General features: G+C 45.9%; 2 protein-coding genes across 2 annotated transcripts in view; one reads left to right on the top strand and one right to left on the bottom strand.

The window, feature by feature from the left end:
- Positions 1 to 16,429, top strand: part of LMAN2L (lectin, mannose binding 2 like) — an 81,594-nt gene extending 65,165 nt beyond the window's left edge. The window contains exons 9-10 of the transcript XR_005528478.1: positions 13,797 to 13,861; positions 15,812 to 16,429. The gene's annotated coding sequence lies outside the window, so the exon portion shown is untranslated. The remainder of the gene's footprint in view (positions 1 to 13,796; positions 13,862 to 15,811) is intronic.
- Positions 1 to 19,601, bottom strand: part of FER1L5 (fer-1 like family member 5) — a 54,648-nt gene extending 35,047 nt beyond the window's left edge. Inside the window, exons 1-14 of the mRNA XM_039232428.1 lie at positions 19,368 to 19,601; positions 17,371 to 17,423; positions 16,425 to 16,516; positions 15,608 to 15,716; positions 13,881 to 13,935; positions 13,336 to 13,436; positions 11,196 to 11,324; positions 10,066 to 10,128; positions 9,265 to 9,315; positions 6,304 to 6,334; positions 5,559 to 5,674; positions 5,203 to 5,326; positions 4,693 to 4,745; positions 2,776 to 2,844 (exon numbers count right to left, since the gene is read on the bottom strand). Of these exons, the coding sequence (XP_039088359.1) occupies positions 2,776 to 2,844; positions 4,693 to 4,745; positions 5,203 to 5,326; positions 5,559 to 5,674; positions 6,304 to 6,334; positions 9,265 to 9,315; positions 10,066 to 10,128; positions 11,196 to 11,324; positions 13,336 to 13,436; positions 13,881 to 13,935; positions 15,608 to 15,716; positions 16,425 to 16,516; positions 17,371 to 17,423; positions 19,368 to 19,452 (1,131 nt within the window). The 5' untranslated portion in view covers positions 19,453 to 19,601. The remainder of the gene's footprint in view (positions 1 to 2,775; positions 2,845 to 4,692; positions 4,746 to 5,202; positions 5,327 to 5,558; positions 5,675 to 6,303; positions 6,335 to 9,264; positions 9,316 to 10,065; positions 10,129 to 11,195; positions 11,325 to 13,335; positions 13,437 to 13,880; positions 13,936 to 15,607; positions 15,717 to 16,424; positions 16,517 to 17,370; positions 17,424 to 19,367) is intronic.
- Positions 19,602 to 20,414: the final 813 nt, after the last annotated feature.

Raw genomic sequence — 20,414 nt, 5'->3', positions numbered from 1 at the left:
GAGAGCATGAACAGGGGAAGGGCATAGAGAGGAAGAGAGAGAGAATCCCAAGAAGGCTGCGGGCTGTCAGCACAGCGCCCAATGTGGGGCTCAGTCTGTCTTGCATGGAAGTTGTGGCCTAAAATGTATTCTTCACTGTTAATTAACTTTTCTTTTCTATTTCTTCTTTAAAATTTTTTTTAATGTTTATTAATTTTTGAGCGAGAGAGAGACAGAGTGTGAGCAGGGATGGGGCAGAGAGAGAAGGGGAGACACAGAATCTGAAGCAGGCACTGGGCTCTGAGCTGTCAGCACAGAGCCTGACATGGGGCTTGAACTCAGGAACCACGAGATCATGACCTGAGCCAAAGTCAGACACTCAACCAACTGAGCCACCCAGGTGTCCCAGCAGTTAACTTTTAAACAGCAAGACATCTATCTCCTCAGAGAGTAAATAGTAGTTGCTGCTATTATGGGGAGGGTTTCTGTTGTCCCATGGCCTGTGCTAAATGATCCACATGGATCACCTGAGTGACTCATTCCAACAACCCCATAAGCCAGGTGCTATTATTCCCATTTCCAGACAGGAAAATTGAGGCACAGAGCAACGGAGTTCCTGAAGGTCTCATGTTATATGCAGGGGCTAAAGCAGCTTTAGAGGTCCTAATGACTCTGCCATAACCCAGTGAGGGCTGTAATCGTTCCTAATTACAGATGGGGAATGAGGCCCAGAGAAGCAGAAGGACTTGCTTAGGGTCACACAGTAGGAGTGCAGTCAGGATGCGAACGCAAGCTTCTGGTACATATCTCCACTCTGCCACAGGGCCCCCTCAATTATGAAAACAAAAACCAACCCACATGGAAAACAGAGCTGCTGGGCTTAAGATCTGAGTGGGACTCAGATCCTCTCAGTCCGGGCCTCTCCCCTCACACAGCAGCTCCTGGAGCTGTCCATTCTTCCCTTGCCAGGGAAGCTGGGGGCCAGGGGGAAGTAGGGAAAGGGCTTTCAAGTTGAGCATATAGTTAGGTAAAAAGTGAGGAAAGGCCCACTGGAAGTTGAGAGATGGGCACCATAAAACATCTGGGTCTTCCAAAATGACAAATCCTCCAAATTCAAACTCATGGCTGAACCATCTTTTCATCCACTGTGTTGAGAATTCTCTTCCCTTTTCCCAGTTCTTTGTCTTGACTGTCCTTCTGTCCTGGGGCACTTGGATTATAAACTGGAAAATACCCATTTTTAGCAGTTTCCCCTGCAGCCTGCCTTGCTGGGGCCCTGACCAGCTAGCCTCAGATGCCACCATCTCTGTTGCCATCCTGCCATTTAGAGTGAGGGTCACATCTGCTTTCTGCATTTCCACAGGGCTAGTGACAATCAGGCCTGCATCCAAATGGCTCCAGCCTAGAAAACTGTGTTTTGTGGGAAGTGGGTAGGGTCCAGGGAGTGTCTGGACATCTTTAACCGTTGGAAGGTCTCTTTCAGGGATGAAGGTGGGCCTGGCCTGTGCCGCTGGCTTCCAAGACTAAAGGCAGCTGACCATGATGGAAGACTTTCAAAGCTCTGAGCATCCAAAGCACGTGAGGATCCTAGCCATGAGCCTCATCACAGCCAGAGGCAGGTGGGAGGGATCAAAGGTGGAGGATAGACTAGACTTTCTTTAAAATCTCTTCCTACTGGGGCACCAGTAGGTGTTTCAGTCAGCTGAATATTTGACTCAGTTTTGGCTCAGGTTCAAGGATCAAGCCCTGCTTCTGGCTCTGTGGTGACAGAACAGAGCTTGTTTGAGGTTCTCTCTCTCCCTCATTCTCTGCCCCTCCCTTGCTCACGTGTGTGTGTGTGTGCGCGCACACACACACGCATACTCTGTCTCTCAAAATAAACTTAAAAAGAAATCTCTTCCTATTTTAAGAGTCTATAAAGTCACCCAGGAAGGTAGGGATTATGAAGAATGGTTAAAGATGATGCCTCACCAGGAGGAAGACTAGGGAAGCTTCTAGGAGAAGCAAGGAAGAGGGTTCCAGGGAACTAGAGGGGAGCTTATTAGTGATTTTGTATCACACAAATGTAAGGTATAAGGAAAGTGAAATACTCTCTGGGTAGCCAAATAGAAGCCACACAAAGTTCTTTGCACTCATCCTTATGGCGGTGCTCAAGTTATTTTTCAGAATTGCTTATTCTTATTCTACATGCAGCTTTTAGAAGCCTGTCATGGAGTCAAAAGGCAATCAAGGTTCTCCCAGGACTTTAAGAGAACTGGGATCCACACCATTGATAGGTAACTAAGAAGGACTGGAAAGCTATAAAAATCAGACCACAGAATCCCACAAAGAGCATCTGGAAACCATTTAGTGTAGGCACAAATAGCCCATTCTACGTGTAGCCCATATACTAACTATGCTCCCACAATACCTCTAGGTCATTAACAAAGAGCTGTAATTATCTTCAGGGCACTTTGCCTAGATTATAAGAAAATGCACAGTACAATTTAAAATAAGTCTTTAAATTGATTTTAAATGATTTTTGGTTTTGTTTTGTAACATAGATGAAAGGGCAAGTTTCAATTTTCTGGAAAGTTCAGTTGTATGGCCCATTCATTCTTAATGTTGGACAAATAAATTTTCTGTAATATGTCCTTCTTCATGTTCCCTATCAGGCAGATCCTGCTCCCCCACCCCCACCACCCCATGCTTCTTGGTCCCTACCTTCTATCCACACCCTTACACAAACATTCAAACTTCCTTTCTGTTGGTGGGCCAGGAGGAGGAGGGTGGTCAAGATGGAACAGCCATACCTACCTGAATCCGGAAGGTCAGGATCTGGTTCCATATTGGGTTCTCAGTTTGGCTCAGCATGCTTGTCTTGAGCTAGAAACATCCCAAAGCAGTGTCAATGTCAGCCTGTCCCCTCCTCCCTCCACTGGCCTCACTTTCCAGCCCTTCCAGCCCAGCCCACAGATGGATGCTGTGTCCAGCACAGGGCTGATCATGGGAATGGTCTAAAGACACAACTTCTCAGCTACAACTTCAGTCCTTTGTGTATCTTCCCATATCCAGATTCCCTAGTATGTATCCTTAAACTATCTTTCAATTGACTTTGTTTTTAAATAATCATAGCATTACTAACTTTATTATATGAATGCATTCACACAGATCTGGCTAGATAAACTCCAAGATCCCAATTAGAAAAGTGAGAAAAACCATGTCAACTGTGGCAGTACACAATGGAATACCCTTTCCCAAAGCATCACTTGACTTCATTTTTTTAAAAAAGTAGGCTTCACACCCAACACAGGGCCAAACACGGGGCCTGAATCACGACCCTGAGATCAAGACCTGAGCTGAGATCAAAAGTCAGATGCTTAACTGACTGAGCCACCCAGGCACCCCCACTTGACTTCATTTTTAAACCTGGCTCAATTCTAAACAATCATGTTGGTGATATCAAGGGTTGGTTGGACTGGTTAAACTTCCTAATACACACTAAGAAATTGGGGCGCCTGAGTGGCTCAGTTGGTTAAGTGTCTGATTTTGACTCAGGTCATGATTTCATAGTTCAGGAGTTGGAGCTCCGCACTGGGCTCTCTGCTGTCAGTGTGGAGTGTGGAGCCTGGAGCCTAGAGCCTGCTTCAGACCCTCTGTCCCCATCTCCCTCTGCCCCTCCCCTACTTGCAGGCACTCTCTCTCTCTCTTTCTCTCTCGCTCATTCGCTCGCTCACTCAAAAATAAAGATTAAAAAAAAAACAGGGGCACTTAGGTGGCTCAGTTGGTTAAGCATCCGACTTTGGCACAGATCATCATCTCATGGTTTGTGGGTTCTAGCCCCGCATCAGGCTCTGGGTTGACAGCTCAGAGCCTGGAGCCTGCTTTGGATTCTGTGTCTCCTTCTCTCTCTGCCCCATCCCCCCCTCATGCTCTTTCTCTCTCTCCAAAATAAACCAAACATTAAAAAAAGATGTAAAAGAAATATTAAAATAATACACACTAAGAAAACCACAAAGATATATAAAGTTTTTGAAAATTGTGTGCCACCTATCATCCAAGAGCATCTCACCTAGACCCAGAGCACCCAAGCTGGTGTGGTGGTTTTAAAATATATCCACAAATCCTTTGGTATATCTTCCTTTGAAAGGTGGACACTGATTTCCCTCCTTTTATGTATGGGCTGGATTTAATGATGCTTCTAATAGGTAGAATATAGTAGAAACCATGGTTTATGAATTCTATGGATTATGAATTTAAAGAGACAAACCTCTTTAACCCACCATTCCCCAAATTTGAACATAGGATCCTTGTTTTTGCACATAACATCCATCAGCACACTTTGGAAAACACTACTCTCTATTCATAGAGGATCATGGATTGTCAGCAGCTGTCTTGCCTAAAACCTTCCATTTATAGATGAAGAAACCGAGGCTCAAAGAAGACAGCGACAGTTTCAGTGTTGTTTGTGGGCATGTTGTTTCATTCACTCATTCACTCTTTTGTGCCCTTCGTGTATATTTGGCTTTCAGTGGGCAACTTCTCCATGCAGGGCACTGAGCACAGCTCTGGGATACAAGGTGACTCGTTATGGCCTCCATCTTCACAAAGTTCCTGGTCCAGTGATGGAGGAACTGAGATCTGAATCGTGGGCTCCTGCTCACCAATTCCATCTTTCCACACATACTATCTAGGTGACAGTTTCTCTAAACCTCCTACCATTTCTACACTTACCTTTTCCCCAATTAGTTCCACCTCCAACACAGGACTCACTAAGTACTGTTTCTCTGAGAACAAGAAGTTATAAGATTAGATATAAGATTTCTGAGACTGAAGTAATTTTTTTAAGGGGAGGAAATGGAGAGGTGATAGAACAACTTGAAACCCTCTGCCGTCAATTGGCATGGTGCCCCCTGGGCAGACCTCTCCCACTTCCCCTCTATCTCTATGTGCTGCTATGTGTCATGGCACATAATGGGCAGTAGGGATGGGTGGATGCTAGCACAGGGAACCATGGAATCTGCATCTGGGCATCAAAGGCATTCAGGGGCATATGACCCATTTTAAAGGGTTTCTGTAGGGACTTTATAAAACAAATTTTGGTGAATTTCAGTCTCACCCTTTCCTCCCCCCCCAAATCTTAGGCTAGCATCAAAATGGAACAGGGAAGCCCCATAAGAATCCAGGTTGCCACTGTGTAGGGAACCTCCAGGGCCATTCCCACCCCACAACCCTGACTCTAACTGAAATGAAGGTCCTCTGCGCAGTAGATGAAGAACTGTAGGTAGGCCATGTTGATTGGAACCACCGTTGACCTGAAGATCTGAATACTGGTGTCATCAGCCCCATAGGGCAGCTTTTGATCTACCTGTAGAGACCACAGACCTGATAGAGTCAGAGTCATAGGATGGTCATGGCCCATGGCCATCAGATTTTGCTTCCCCGACCTTCTACTTGGTATGGGGGAGGGATGAACAACTCTTGAGTGACACTGTTTGAATTAAAGCAGGTGAAGATCAGTGGCCACACCAAGGGCCCAGTTTGCCCTATAGAAGCAGATACAGTAGGAAATGTTATTGGGGTATGGAAGGTAGCCTCACCGGAGCCTGGTCTCCTGCACTGAGGACACAGATTGTGACTTTCAGGTAGCCTCTCACACCACTGCTGGGTTCATTTGGCTGGCAGAGGCCTAACCATTTCCTCAGGAGTGTGTGACCTGGAGGGGCAGAGGGCCTATGGGAGACTGGCCTTCAGTCTCCATCTTTCTTTCCTGAAACCAGGAGGGGGGTGTGGAAATGTGTCTCCTATATTCTGGTTTCCATACAGTAGCAGAGGAAAATGGGAATCACTTCTACCACTAGGCAAAGCTAGTGCACTCCCAGGCTACCAGCCATTGCCTTTAGGAAATAGAGACCACACCTGTCCCCCCCCCCCCCCCCCCGCCCCGCTTTCCCGTCCTGGGAGCCTACAGTTATTAGTATTCTGATCTGAGAGAGGCAAGCATTTTCCCCAACACTAAGTTCATATCTTAACCTTGTATGTATGCTATGGCCAGGTTGTGTGTTATGGTTACAGTGGAAACCTCTACTCAAATATCAGTCCCTCAATACTGGCCTCAAAAAATAGAAATTCAACGCCAGGTTGCAATAAAAGGTTAGCATCTGACCCAAAGGGATGTTCTGAGTTTTTCAGAGAAAGATTATAAATATTATCAAATACAGAAAATAATTCATACCCTCTATTACTTTCCCCCCATGTGCTGAACATACAGGAGTTTTGAGATGTTTGGATAACTGGTCTGCTTTTTCTCAGAGGGCACACATACTTGCAACAACTGTTACTTACCTGGAGAATGGTAGATAAACCCAATATCTGTCTGGAAAGACAAGAGTAGAATAAGGATTAGTAAGGACCATCAACCAAGATTTGCAATACCAACAAGCAATAGTACTAAACTGACAGTATTAGCCACCAGTGCTTGAGAACTTGCCTTGCCCTAACTCCTTTACTCTTTACAACAGCCTAGAAGTTGGTCCATTATTACCTACACTCTACAGAGGAGGGTACCTGGTGTGAGAAAAGGTACTAAAGTCTTACAACTAGTAATTATGTGAGCAGGTCTGGATTGAAAGGATCCTTAAGCACCATATGGCAGTGCCTGGCCAACTCAGCATTGACTCTTCCCTGTTCCTGGATTGAGAAAGATATCTCTCATCCTAGGGAAGAGGATGGTCAAGGAAGGAGCTGGCAAAGAGACTATGGGCTTTCCCCTTCCCCTGGAAGAGGGTTTCTGACTAAGGCCCAAGGGATGTGGTACAGGATTGAAGGGGGCATGAGGCAAGGCAGCGCAAAATATTCAGATCATCCTTGTATCCCACATCTGAAGGTTCCATAGAGTAGTCCCCAAATTATGCATGTTAGGCCTGCTTTAAAACTAAGTTACCCCTTTGGGGCATCTGGGTGGCTCAGCTGGTTGAGCATCCAACTTTGGTTCAGGTCATGATCTCCTGGTTCATGAATCTGAGCCCCGTGTCAGGCTCTGTGCTGACAGCTCAGAGCCTGGAGCCTGCTTCAGATTCTGTGTCTCCCTCTCTCCCTGCTCCTCTCCCAACTCTCTCTCTCTCTCTCAAAGTAAATAAATAAACATTAAAAAAAAAAAAACTCAGTTACCCATTTGGGTTATGTAGGCAAAGATTTCTTAGCTACAAGAAAAGCACAATCCATAACAGAAACGTTTGATGAGGTAGACTTCATTGAAATGCAAAACTTCTGCTCTTTGAAAGACACTTCGGAAAATTGGAAGACAGGTCATATACTGGGAGAACATATTTCCAAGTCATATATCTGATAAACGGATTTGTATCCCAAATATATAAAAAAGTCTCAAAACTCAGCAGTAAGAAAGTGACCCAATGAAAATGAGAAAAATATTTAAATTTAAAAAAAATTTTTTTAATGTTTTTATTTATTTCTAGGAGAGAGAGAGACAGCGTGAGCAGGGAAGGGTCAGAGAGAGAGGGAATCACAGACTCTGAAACAGCCTCCAGGCTCTGAGCTGGCAGTCAGCACAGAACCCGATGCGGGGCTCGAACCCACGAACCGCGAGATCATGACCCAAGCGAAAGTCGGACGCTTAACCGACTAAGCCACCCAGGCGCCCCATGATTTAAACAGATACTTCAACAAAGAAAATATATAGGTGACAAATAAGCACATGAAAAGATACTCAACATCACGAGTCACTGGGGAAGTGTAAGTTAACATCACAGCGAGATAGCTCTACACATAGAATGGCTAAGGTAAAAGTGGACCATATGAAGAGTTGATGAGAATGGGCAGTGACTGGCACTCTAGTATACTAGAGTATACTAGATATATTAGAGTATATTAGAGTATATTAGAGTATACTCTAATAACATAGTAAATTATTATTCTAAATAATTTAGAAATATTTACTGAAATATTAAAAATAAAATATGATGTCTGAGATTTGATTCAAAATAATTCCAAGGGGGGAGGCAGGTATAGACAATACATCACTGGCAATGAATTAAAGTTGAGTGATCGGGATGTGGGAATTCATGGTATTATTCTCTCTGCTTTTGTGGATGTTTGAAATTTTCCAAAGAAGTAATTAAAAAAAAAAAAGACTAGGGCACCTGGGTGGCTCAGTTGGTCGAGCATCCAACTTCAGCTCAGGTGATGATCTCACGGTTTGTGAGCCTAAGTCCTGCATCAGGCTTGCATAGGGCTCGGGCTGATTGCTTTCAGCACAGATCCTGCTTAGTATCTTCTGTCACCCCCCCTCTCTGCCTGTCCCCCCGCTTGTACTGTCTTTCAAAAATTAACAAACATTTAAAAAATTATTATTACTTTTTAAAAAGTCTCAGTTTTCTCTCATGTCTATAACTTATTTAACAGTTCATATCATTGGTCCTTGTCTGGAAATTGTGCAGTTGTCTTTGTTGAAAGCACATTTTTTACCACCTGCCATATAACCTCTCTAGAATCTCTCATTTTGAAGCCTATGTTGCTTCTTTGAGGGATAGGTCGTGACTCTTCATACGCTTATTACAAGTAATGAGAAAGAAACCTTACTTTCATTTGTCCTAAATGTGCCTTTCCCAAGGTGGAAGCCTTTTCCAGGGGTTGCCAGATTTAGCAAATAAAAATACAGATGCTGATTTAAGTTATAACCAGAGATAAACAATGGCTACATATTTAGTATATGTATGTCCCCTGCAGTATTCATTAGGAGCCATGTAATTATTTGGGACATACTTGTATTTAAAAAGTACCTGTCGTTTAAGATTCAAATGTAATGGGGCATCCTGTATTTAATCTGGCAACACTACCTTTTCCTGATCTTCCTGGGTTTAGAGAATCTTATTTAGCCCTTCATGAGTGTCAGCTTTCCTCATCTCCCAGCCTGTGTCTTTCCAAAGCAAACCTTTCCTTCTGTTCTCACAGGCAGCAATTTCCTCTGTGTTTCTTAGGTTGGCGTTTTTGGATCTTCTGCTTCCATCTCCTGGAAGCAGAGGTTTGAAGTGTTTCCATAGTATTCAACATGGCACCCAGCTCTTTCATGAATGGTATACATTTTTATCCTTATAACAACTTATTCCCATTGTATAGATGAGAAAGTAGAGATTCTAAATAACTTAAGTTAACTTAGTTGTTAGGTGGATTCAAATCTGGATATTTCTGCAGGAAAATCCAAGTTTTTGCCCCTAGACTAAGGCATGGAACCCATGGTGAGTCTCTGTTAACTGTTTCACCAAACCTCCTCCTTCACCCAGAGCTCACTTGGAATCTCCCGATCTCTGCGTTGAATCTCATTAGTGTGGAATTCCTCACCTGCAGGGGGGTTCCAGAAAGATCTGTTATTTACACCCCTCATTTCCCCCATCCCCATGGGAAGAATTGTAAGGGCACATTTGGGATTCTCTAAGAATTTATTTAATGCTTCCTAATGGCCCACACTTCCACATAGTTCTTCTCACTTAATTCTCAGAGGTACCCTGTAAGGTTGAGAATCTTAGTTCCATTTTATTAATGAGGAAATTGATCAGAGGGTCCAATCTATTTAGTCAACTCAAAGGTCAGTCCAGAGGAAAGTGTTGCACTCAACTTTCTCCATTGCATGCTGTCCTGATCATTTCCCATGTCCCTGTCCCTGTGTTCCCAAGAACATGTACACTCTTCAAGGGAGAGACCTCCTTGTTCTCCTTAGCCCTATGCTGGGCACATAGGAGGCATCTGATAACCACACATTCATCACTGTTACTGGGTTCCCTCTGGTAGGGAATGGAATGTCCCATGTTGAGGGGACATTTGAGGGGTCTTTTGGTGACATGAGAATTCTGGCACATGGGAAGGCACCTTGGGGCCCAGCTCAGGGTCTAGTAAGTGGCATTCCATAATATTTGTTAAATAAATGTGTGGAAGTCTGGGCTGCCAGGGAGTGATGAAGGTGGTAGAGGTTGTGCCTTGGAGTCAGAAGGACCATCTGAAGTGACTGGCTCCAAAGGTAGGGGGAGGGAGCTGAAGTTCTTCCCAGAATTGAGGTGGGACAAGAAAATGGATCCATATTGCTTGGCTCCTCACCTGGATTAAGATAGTCTCATCAAAGAACTTTGCAGGCACCTCGTGAAAATTCTGGAAGAAGATCTGAAGCAGAAAGAATGAGGGTAGGGGTTGGATGACATTTCTTCTACCACTTCATCCAGGGACTCAGTAAGCCTGAAGACTCAGAATAGTATGCTTCTTCCCCAGCCCTTGCCCATTTCATGCCTATGCTCTGCCTCCAGAAGCAGAGGCCTTTCAGGCTCCAGAAGGGTGTTTAGCCTGGGTAAAAGGCAGGGGTAGGGGATCCCAGGAGGATCTGTCATGTGTGTGGCTCAAGGCCCAGCTAGCTGCCCAGGGATGGAGACCCAAGCCTCTGCCTCCTTCTAGATTTCCCCATCAGTCCACTGCACCCCAGCCCCTGCTACAGCCAGAACCCTCTTTCCCAAATGCAAACCCAGCCCCATCACTCTCCTAATTAAGTCCTTCCGTGGCTCCCAAGTGTCATCCATGACAGGGTCCCAGTGCATTTTGCAGGCTTCCCTCTAGCCACTCCCCTCCAGCCACACTCATATCTACAGTTCTTCCAAGTCCTGCTGCTTCTCATTTCTAGGCATCTGAAGACACAGTTGCTTTTTCCTGACTTTTAATTCTCCACAACGTTCCTCTTTCACCGGTAGATTCTTCCTTCAAGGTTCCAGGAGCCCTTCCTCAGTCCACCCATTCCTCCCTGCTTCCACTGTGCTTTCATCTTTTATTTATTGGTCTGTTCACTGATTAATTTAGTGAGTAGTTATGGACTTCCACCTGTGCATCAGACACAATACTACAGCTTAGGGCTTCAGCAGTGACAAGACATACATGGTCTGGGCCTGCATTTCATGGTTGTATTAACAGCACAGCCAGATCAGATCTCTGTCAACCTGAGTCTTATCTCATTCTCATTGTTTACGTGTTCACATGCTGATCCCACCACAGTCTACTGACTCCTCCAATGTGAGGCTTCAAATTATTTCATCTGTATTTCCAGTGTCAAGCAGTGCTTGGCCAATGCTCAGTCAGTGTCTGTGGAAGAAACAAGCTTGCCTGATGCCTGAAGGAAACGCCCAGCCCTTGGCTGGCCCACTTGGCCCAAGTGCCCTGTTCAGCTCTGGAGGTCATGTGCGGCCCACCTCATTGAAGAAGGGGTTGTTTCCCATCTTGATCCGTGTTTTCTGCTGGTAGCCTCCAATGACCACCTTCACCACCGGCTTGATGTTGTTGCCCATGAGCTGTCGGGCTTCATACACTTTCACTCGGACCTATACGGGAACACAGGGGAACCTGATGTTGTATAGGGGAACACAGGGAACACAGGGGCCTGGACTCCCCCTTTTCCAACAGAGACTCTTTTCTTAAAGAACAAAGTGTTCTGATAAGAGGCATCTATTGCAAACAGAACGACCCACAGGGAGCTGCCAGCCTAAAGACAAGTCCTGGACAGGCTGTGGCTCCTTCTGTTTCCTTTTCTGGAAACTGTTCCCCCCCCCCCCCCCCCGCCCCTGCTTTGTCCTTTCCATCTTGTATAGACTTAATTGCTACACAAGTGTTTCTCAATTGCTATGGACTTGTTACAGAATACAGAATGAAGTCTAATCTTTCCCCGTTTGTTGTTTTTTTCACTTTTGTCTACAATCTTTTTAAGGAATTCAGAATTTTAAAGCTCTATGCAATTGAATCAATGATCTGTGATTTACTTCCTGATTTGTGATTTCTTCTTCCCCTTTATTACTTTACTGGGACTCAGTAAAGCTGCTGTGACATCTGGGCCTAGAATTAGAAGGCAGGAGGGGAAGAGCAAGGCAAAGTCCAGGAAAGACCCAAGCTGGCTGAGGCCTAAGGGGAGAAAGAACTAGAGATGGCAGTGGCTAGTAGGGCAGAGTCATGGAAATTTGTCATCTTACTATAGATAGTAAATCACATATGGGTCTCCCAACCCAGGCTATGGACCAGCCATTCTCCAAGACTTGTATCCATCAAGTTTAGGGACCCTTCAAGGATTGATACACATACAGCTACCTGTCCCTCAGAGACAAGAGTGGGCCAAACCTGGCAAATAGGTTGCATGTCCGAATTCTGTCCTAACCTCTACTACAGAGGAAGGGCAGTGATTTGGGCACAGTGACCTTCTATCCTGGGCAAACTAGCCTGATGGAAAGGGATGGGGCCTCTAGGAAGAGGAAAGGAAGGTACTCCAAAGGAAGAACAGCATGTGCAGAGATGTGGCAGCTAGAGAGAGAAACTTGAGAATGGGAACTTCAAGGTGTCCAGGATGTGGAGCAGGATGAGGAAGGGCAGAGGCAGGAGACAGAGAGGCTTGGAGGAATAGGCTTGTGTTATCAAGGGCCTGGGATATGATTCATATGCTTCATATTATTTTTTAATTAAAGTATAGTTGACACATGATGTTCCATTAGTTTCAGGCATTCAACATAGTTATTTGACAACTATATGTTCTGCTCTGCTCACCACAAGTATAGCTACCATCTGTCATGGATGTCCTCATTTTTTGGGGGGGGGTGTCATCATTTTTAAGGACATTTTTAAGTAAGGTGCATAGTAAGGTAAGAATGACACTTTTGAAAGATCACTTTGACTGAAGAATGGACAGGAGAAAGCTGGAGGCTAGATACTCAGGAGGAGCCTATGAGGTGGTTCAGGGAGGTGATGGTGGTGGGTTGGGCCAGGGAAATGATGTGGTGATGGAGAGGTGGGGGTGGTCAGGTAATATTAAGCACTAGGACTTGGCCATCAATTGGATGCAAGGGTAGGGTGAGGAAGAAGGCAGTCAAGAATGGTGCCCAGTCTCCTGGGCAAGTGGCAGGCTGGGGAGCAGACAAAACCATAGCAGAAATGTCAGGCTACAGGCTATGCATCAGAGGGAAGTTGGTAAGCCATGGCATGGGGATTCTAGAAGTCATAGTGGGAACTCTCCTCATCCTCTCCCATACAGCTCATTTTGCCCTGCACATGGCCAACCTTGTGTTGCCTCCTGAAGGGTGGGGTCCAGGCCTTCTGCTCCGCCTCCCCAGTCCTTGCCAGGGCTGGTTGGTGTACAGCCAACAGTGCCTCCTATTGGCTCACTGGAGCTGTCTCTAGCTTCAACTTTTTACAGAAGTGGTTCAGAATGGTGCCCAGAGAAGCAAGGGATGCAGTAGGGTTCAAAAGAGCTCTGGCCCTTTGCCATGACTTTGTGGAGAGATGGGGATGGACTGGGGATGCAGTGAGAGAGTCAGGTGAATCATGACGGCTTTCAGCCTGGAAGGTCCTCACCTGAAAGTGTTGAGGCTTTGAAGACAGAGGCTTGGACACGGCGGAGCTGGGGACCATCGGTGCCACTTCTCGTGCACTTATGCCCAGAAAGTCACCATCACCTGGGGAAACACAGTCTGGGTGGGCTCTCAGAGGCTCAGGTTTTGAGGCACTGGCTCCCATTTCATTGTTCTATTCCTAGTGACTAGGTGTTGACTAAAACCATGGCCAAGAGGCCCCAAAAGGGGCACATGTCCTCCTTAGAACATAGGTTCCCTCTCTCTCTCAGTAACCCTGGGCCCTACACCCCACATGTGGGGGTTCTTGGAAACAGCCATCCTTGCTTCCATCTGCAGCCATTGGAGGGTGGGCTTTATGTCTAGAGATGGCAAGTGGAAATATTGGGAGGGGGACAGATAACAACAGCCACATGTTTGGAGATCTGGCCTCTAAACCTTAACCTGGTCATAATCTTTCTGTAGGCCTCGAGGGATAGGCCTCAAAGGTCCCAAAGAGCCCATCCAGCTATACTTGGAGAAGAGCAGGGGTAAGTCTCAAGTACATACCTATCTTTTCAATATCTTTGTTTCTCATAAGAGCCACTTGTAGGGTGACAGTGCACTGCAAGGCAAAGGCAGGGGAGCTTTAAGCCAAATTCTCCAATCCTTGGCCACGTTATAACACTGGAACCTCACCTGGCCTGGCTGAGTTCATGCCTAGTCCCCCTGTGGGGAGCAATGCTGGCCATGGTACCAGGCCATGCCACGCCATGGGCCTGTGAAGTCTGGGGTGGAGGGAGGTTCTGAACTGGTTGGAGAAGAGCAATGGGTTATAGCAGAGGGGATTTGGAGAACAGAAGAGGCACATGGCAGTGGTGGTGACAAGGGGGTGTGGTGGGGTGGGGAGGAGAGGGAGAGGCACCTTGGGACCAGCCCAGAACTGCTGATGCCAACAGCAATCCTCCTAGCCTAACATCTCCTGACTTTAAGTGAGAACTCCTGCAAATACCTCTTAATTAACCTCTTGCCTCCAAGTGCTCTCACTACCCATCCAAACTCCAGACCTTTCCCAGAATAGCCCCCTAAACACTGTGTAAATGCCCTAACCAATCAGAGTAAAGTCACAACTCACTAGCATAGACCATTCACCTCTGGTCCCCGGTCTCAGCTAGTCTCAGCTCTCCCACCATCCCCTTTATATCCTTCCAATCCCCGTGTGCCAGCAGCGCAGCAGCCAACCCTCCCTGCACCTGCTGTCTGCCCCTCTCTTCCTCCAGCCCTCACACATGTACCTTACACCCTTGCCTGGGATTGTCTTTCTTTCCTGTCCATTGAGCAATCTTGTGCCCACTGAGAAACTCGATATATAAATGGAAAATGGCCAGACCTTATATAAAAATGAGATCTGACCTACAATCTGCAGCAATCAATTTAGGAAACCAACCCAATATATCTATAGTAACCAGCCTGGGAAGCCAGCCTGCTATCTCTAAGTCAGCCTTGTAGGAAGTCAGAGTACGCCTCTAGCAACCAGTCCAGGAAGCCAAACAATAATCCCTATAACAACTGGCCCCAAATAGCCAGGACTTAATTAATAACTGATAGCTTCCCTATTTTTTGTCCCTTCTTTCCAATTAGGATCAGCCAGAGAAATTCAAATACACATCCCTCACCAATCACATAGGATGCCCAGCTTCTAGTTGATCCACTTATAGCTTCCCCCACCAATAGCCTTCAATTAGGGCATACAGAGAGCCTTCCCTGTTTCCACTGTAGTTTTCCCCCTCCTCTGCCTGTCTTTGAGTGTCTGCTGAAATACATAGCCAGCTCTGTATAAACAGCCTTTGCTTATTCTCCTTTGGTTGGTCTTTGTCTACCTCTATCTATCTTAATCACATCTTCTACAAAGCCTTCTGCTACCTCCCACATGGAATCATTCACTTCCTCCCGACCTCAGTGACCTAGCCTTCCTGACCCTTGTGCTGGAGCACTTGTCACTGTGAGTGGTATCAGTGGACCATGAGCTTCATTCAGTTTTGCATCCCAGGCTTAACACAGTTGTTGACACTCAACGGACAACTGACTAAATAATCAATCTAAATGGGTGGATGTGGGGGTGGGAGGGTGGATGGATGGCAGGATAGGGATGTCAGGGAGATGACGGCAGTGTGGTGGGGCCTTCTAGGGCAGGAAGTGCTCTCTGGTGAAGGCACTGGGCCTCTGCTAAAGCGGAGTAGCCTAGCTTCACCAGCTGCCCCCACTCCTCTAGCCACCCTTCTTGGGACACAACTCACATCTGTGGACATCATGGCACAGTTAAGCAGGGTCAGGTCCTTCACAAAAAGGACCTTGCTTGGATTTTGCACCAAGGGCTCGAGCATTACTGTAGCCAGGCCAATGAACCTGGGGAGATGAAGAACACATATAAGATCCTGAGCCAGGGGGAAAGCGTGTCTTTTTCCCAGGCATGACTTTATCTAGGGTTTTCTCTCTTACAGGCAATGTTGTCCACACAGAGAGGCTGAAGGAAGAACATAGTGATGTGAAGCATCCACCAGAGAATGCAGGGCTCTCATGTCTCTGGGAATTGACTTTGGAGCTCTGAGCACTGGGTGCCCCAGTTACTGGCTCTGCCCTGCCCAGCTCCTTTCCAAGCTCACTTTGACACTCTTATTGAATGGGAACAGTGCCAAGTAACAGTTGATTGGACCAGGGGTAGACACCTGATGGAAGCTGGGCCAATCAGATTCTCCACCCTAGGAATTTTGACTTGGGATACCCTAGCTTCAGTCTCAGTGGATGTTAGTCTCTGCTGGGTACTAGAATGGGGCCATGGTGGGAAGCCAGGGTTGGGTAGAGAGAAGCAGAGGTTTGAGATCCTGTGGCTTCAGAAAAGACAGAACTGCCTCTGGCTTCCCATGTTCCTGGTTCTAGTCTGCATACCCAGCCTCACCACCCTTCCACAGACTCCCCCCACCATTTTTCCCCCATTAGTCAGCTGGAAAGGGTATGGTCCTTGCCACCTGAGTGAGCTATGGATAGAGACAGGAGAGGCAGCATGTGCTGTGGCTTTTGGTCAGAGAGTCAGCCTCCTGCCTCTCTCTGCCTCACCTTTCTTTCTTTATGGTGCCCATGTCCCGAAGGATGATTTGCAGAAGAGAGTCATCTTGCAAGGAGCAGTCCCAGAGGTGCCAGATTAGCGTCTGTGGGAGGCATGGAGAGATCAGCATCTTTCCTCCACCCTCTCCTTCCCACCCTTCTAGGAAATGAGGAAAGATGCAGGGAATGGGCTGGAATGGTGTTTGTCTTCAACTGAGGAACCTCTCTCAAGTGTAGTTTCTTTCTTTTTTTAAAAAATTTTTTTTCTGTCTTTATTTTATTTTTTGAGAGACAGAGAGACAGTGTGAGTGGGGGAGGGGCAGAGGGCGAGGGAGATACAGAATCTGAAGCAGGCTTCAGGCTCTGAGCTGTCAGCACAGAGCCCGATGCGAGGCTCAAACCCAAGGACTGTGAGATTGTGACCTGAGCTGAAGTCAGATGCTTAACCAACTGAGACACCCAGGTGCCCCTCAAGTCTGGTTTCTTAAGAGGATGGCATTAACTACCTTTCACCAAGGTGCTGAGCATCCTATCTGGGCTCTGCAATGTGACTGCAATACCATGAGCGTCTTAGTTAAGGAGTTTGGGGACTCAGGGTGGGCATGGGGGGATATGAATGGATGGAAGATTAGTGGGATTCTGCATAGGGAGCCCCGTCTCTGCTTCAGGTTTCTGGGAACATCAGGATGGCCAGGTTGGACAAGATGGGCCATATCATAGTCCATCCCCAGAGTGGAGGGGAAGGGCCAAGAACAGCTCTGGGCAGATGTGGCTGCTGTGGCCCTTAGGCCTGTATAGCCATATGGGCTCATGGGCTCCTCCCAGGCTGAGATGCCTTGGCGTTGGGGAACGCTTATGAGGCTCCCTGCCCTCTCTCTAGAATTCTGCACATGGCCAGGACCCAACCTCACTATTGGGGTGTCATTGCTTCTTTTGGGTTTGTCCTGATGTGTTTTACCTCATTCCATGTGGGGTTATTCCCTTCTACTTCACGAGTTCTCCTCTTGACATCTGCAAAGGTACCAAGGGGCTGTCATTGGTAGTAGGGAATATTTCAAAGTCTAGGTTCAAGTGTGGTAAAGAGAGGGAGGACTCTAAGAAAACTTCAAATCTACATTTGGATTTTTGGGAGATGTGCTATGAAGCTGATTCTGAACTCCGAGCTTTTCAAAATTTCTCACTTTTTCTAAGAGTAACATTATCCCATCTGACAGATAATGTGTTTGCTTCATTTTCTTCCATGGTATGTAGTTCCTAGCCATCTTGCATCCAGGTGGTGCCACAAGATTCATTCTGACCAATGTGGTGTGGGAGCGATTTTCATCACTGCCAAGATCGGCTCCTAAAATCTCCCAAGACATTCTTCCTCTCTCCACTCCACACATCCACCCTCACAATCTATGGGCAGGGTGGTTCCAGGATGACTTTACAGCCAAAAGCAGCAAGCAGCTGGTCCCTAAACCACTGCTTGGAGGAGCCACTCAGGATTGCTGCCCCATCGATGTAGGACTTTGTATGAATAAGAGATAAACTTTTATTGTGTTAAGGCATAGAGATTTAAAGGTTTATTTGTTACCAGAGCAAAGTCTGGTCTACCTTAAGACATGCCAAAACATCTATAATGGGTTGAGAGTTCTGCATCCACTAAAATCCCCCTCCTCCAGAAATGTCTTGAACAAAGAACAATCTATAGCCCTGCAAAGAACCTCTAAATTGCTAAATTACTTTAAGATCCTTCCCAAAGAAAGAATGTGAAAGAGGGGGATAGAGAATGCATATGCAAGCTGGGTGGTGGAAAAGGGTGCAGGGGAGTGGATGGTATATGGGGCAAGAGGGGCTTGGAAAGGTGAAAAGAGAGTAAAAAATATCAAACATTCAGTTATAAGAAATTGTAGGTAAATCTGTGGGTAAGCCCAGGAGTCTGGGATGTAGGCATCTTTGTAAGAGGTATTTCTGGGAGGAGAAAGATGATACCTTCAAGGTGGTAGTAAAGAAGGCTCCGAATCAAGCTACCCTCTGGCTCATGGCTAATACACACTGAACATCCACTCCACCTGTACCTGGGGACATCAACATGTATGGTTCTGTGACCCTGGAGTCCCAGATGTCCACTCTCTGAGGAGTGTTGTCACATTCAGTGAGCACCGTTTTACAACCCAGAAAAAAAAATGAAGATACCTCATCATGTCTGTTATAGAAACTACTGTGTCTTCTCTCTCTTTGGCCCTAATTTTCTCGCTCCCACATGGGCTGGGCAACCTCATTTGCCTGCATCCACCTCCCCCTACTTTCCACCTACAGACCGTCCATTTCTCCTGGCCTTCTTCCCTTTATGCTCCCAGCTCTGTGTTACATAGACACACTTCATCTTATTCATGTTCTTCATCTTATTCATGTTCTTCCCCAAATCCTTTCATCCCCCAACCTTCTTGGACACTTTTCTTTATCTATAAAAAATGGAGACAATAAAACTTGACTCGTGGGATTGTTGTGAGGAGAAAAAATCATTATGTTTATGAAAAGGCTCTCATAGGATGGAATGGTCATTACTGGATGTTGTACAAAGAGCTGTACATATATTATCTTTTAAAATCCTCACTTTGATCCTATGAAGCAAGTACTTTTTTTTTTTTTTTAGGCCTCAGTTTGTGGCACAGCCCTAGTTCACAGAAGCAGCTTGAGAAGTATTAACCTTCTCTTTTCCCCATAGCCATTTCCCTGAAAAAAAAAAACAAACAAAAAAAACCCCAGAAAACAAAACAGCAGGCAGAGATGTCATAATAGGAGAAATAATAGCAATAAAGGTAAGTTTTTAAAGAACTGGATGGTGTCCACCTAACTCTTCTGTCACACAGGGCATCTTTTACAGAGCAGGGCACCAATAAGTCTTTTTTTTCACTGACTGCATGTTCCCTCTTGGGGCTCCCCTCTCCCATCCAGGAGCCTGGCTCTCACCTTGGAAGTAGATGGACACGCAGGGTCTGGGTGGGGGGCTTCGGGGTGGGCTAATCTTGGCTGACTCTACGACAACCCGCAGCATGTCGTCCACCTTCTTCTCTCCTTCCCTCTGCAGCAAAGCTTCTTTCTTGGAGCACCTTGGTCCAATGTTCTCCAGGGGCTCATGGGGGTGAAGAGAGCCCCAGGTCTGTTGCTTAGCACTACAGGTGATGTCACAAAGGTGAACGGTTCTTGGTTCTGGAGAGGAAGGGCGGGGAATGACAGGAGGAAGAAGTCACAAGGAGTGTGGAGCCCAATGGCTTCATGTGACTGGGCTTCTAGAAATAATGTGGCCATTCTGCGTTCCCTCTTTCTCTCTTCTTCTCACCGTCCTGATTTGAAGATCAGGTGTACGGTTAATGTTTCCTCTTTACATAAGCAAGTTATCTGAAGTGAATCATTGTCAAAGTCACACAATTTAGATGAGAAAATAAAAGCAGCGAGGTGATGTGAGAAAAGGAGTAGGGAAATCAAAGACTGTTTCAATAATGATTCAGGAGAAGCCCTTCCTAATGTGTAAGCAAACACGTAAGCCTCCTTTTTTCTAAAGGAAACCTAAGTCCAGAAATGGATCTGTCTTTAGCAAAGGGAAAAAATCAGCTTTTTAATTAATGAGCTCTTATGCTAGCTGGTTTGTAAAGTGAAAGAAAAATCTCAACGTCAGTATAATTTTGCAATGGCATCTTGACTGACCTCGAGGCCTCTTGTCATGAAGATGGAGCTGGATCGTTTGCTCTGGTCTCTTCCACACTAAGACTTCTGCTTAATGTTCGAACGTTGTATAAATTACACCTTATCCAGTAGCACAAAGATTAATGGATATTTTAAAAATATATATTAGTTGATCAAACAATTTAACAGTAACCTCACTATGCCTCCTAAAAGATGTATGGCTTTCAAAGACCAAAAAGCTACATGTGGGATCTTGGTGCTATAACTGCTTTCCAATGCAGCAGATTTAAAAAGTTTTTTCCTGACAGTTTTTCTTGAAATCTAAACACAAAA

The sequence above is a fragment of the Hyaena hyaena genome, unplaced genomic scaffold (genome assembly GCF_003009895.1).
Source record: "Hyaena hyaena isolate Hyena2069 unplaced genomic scaffold, ASM300989v1 scaffold_64, whole genome shotgun sequence".
In the NCBI taxonomy this organism is placed as follows: Eukaryota; Metazoa; Chordata; class Mammalia; order Carnivora; family Hyaenidae; genus Hyaena; species Hyaena hyaena.
This window is presented reverse-complemented; position numbering and strand designations above follow the sequence as displayed.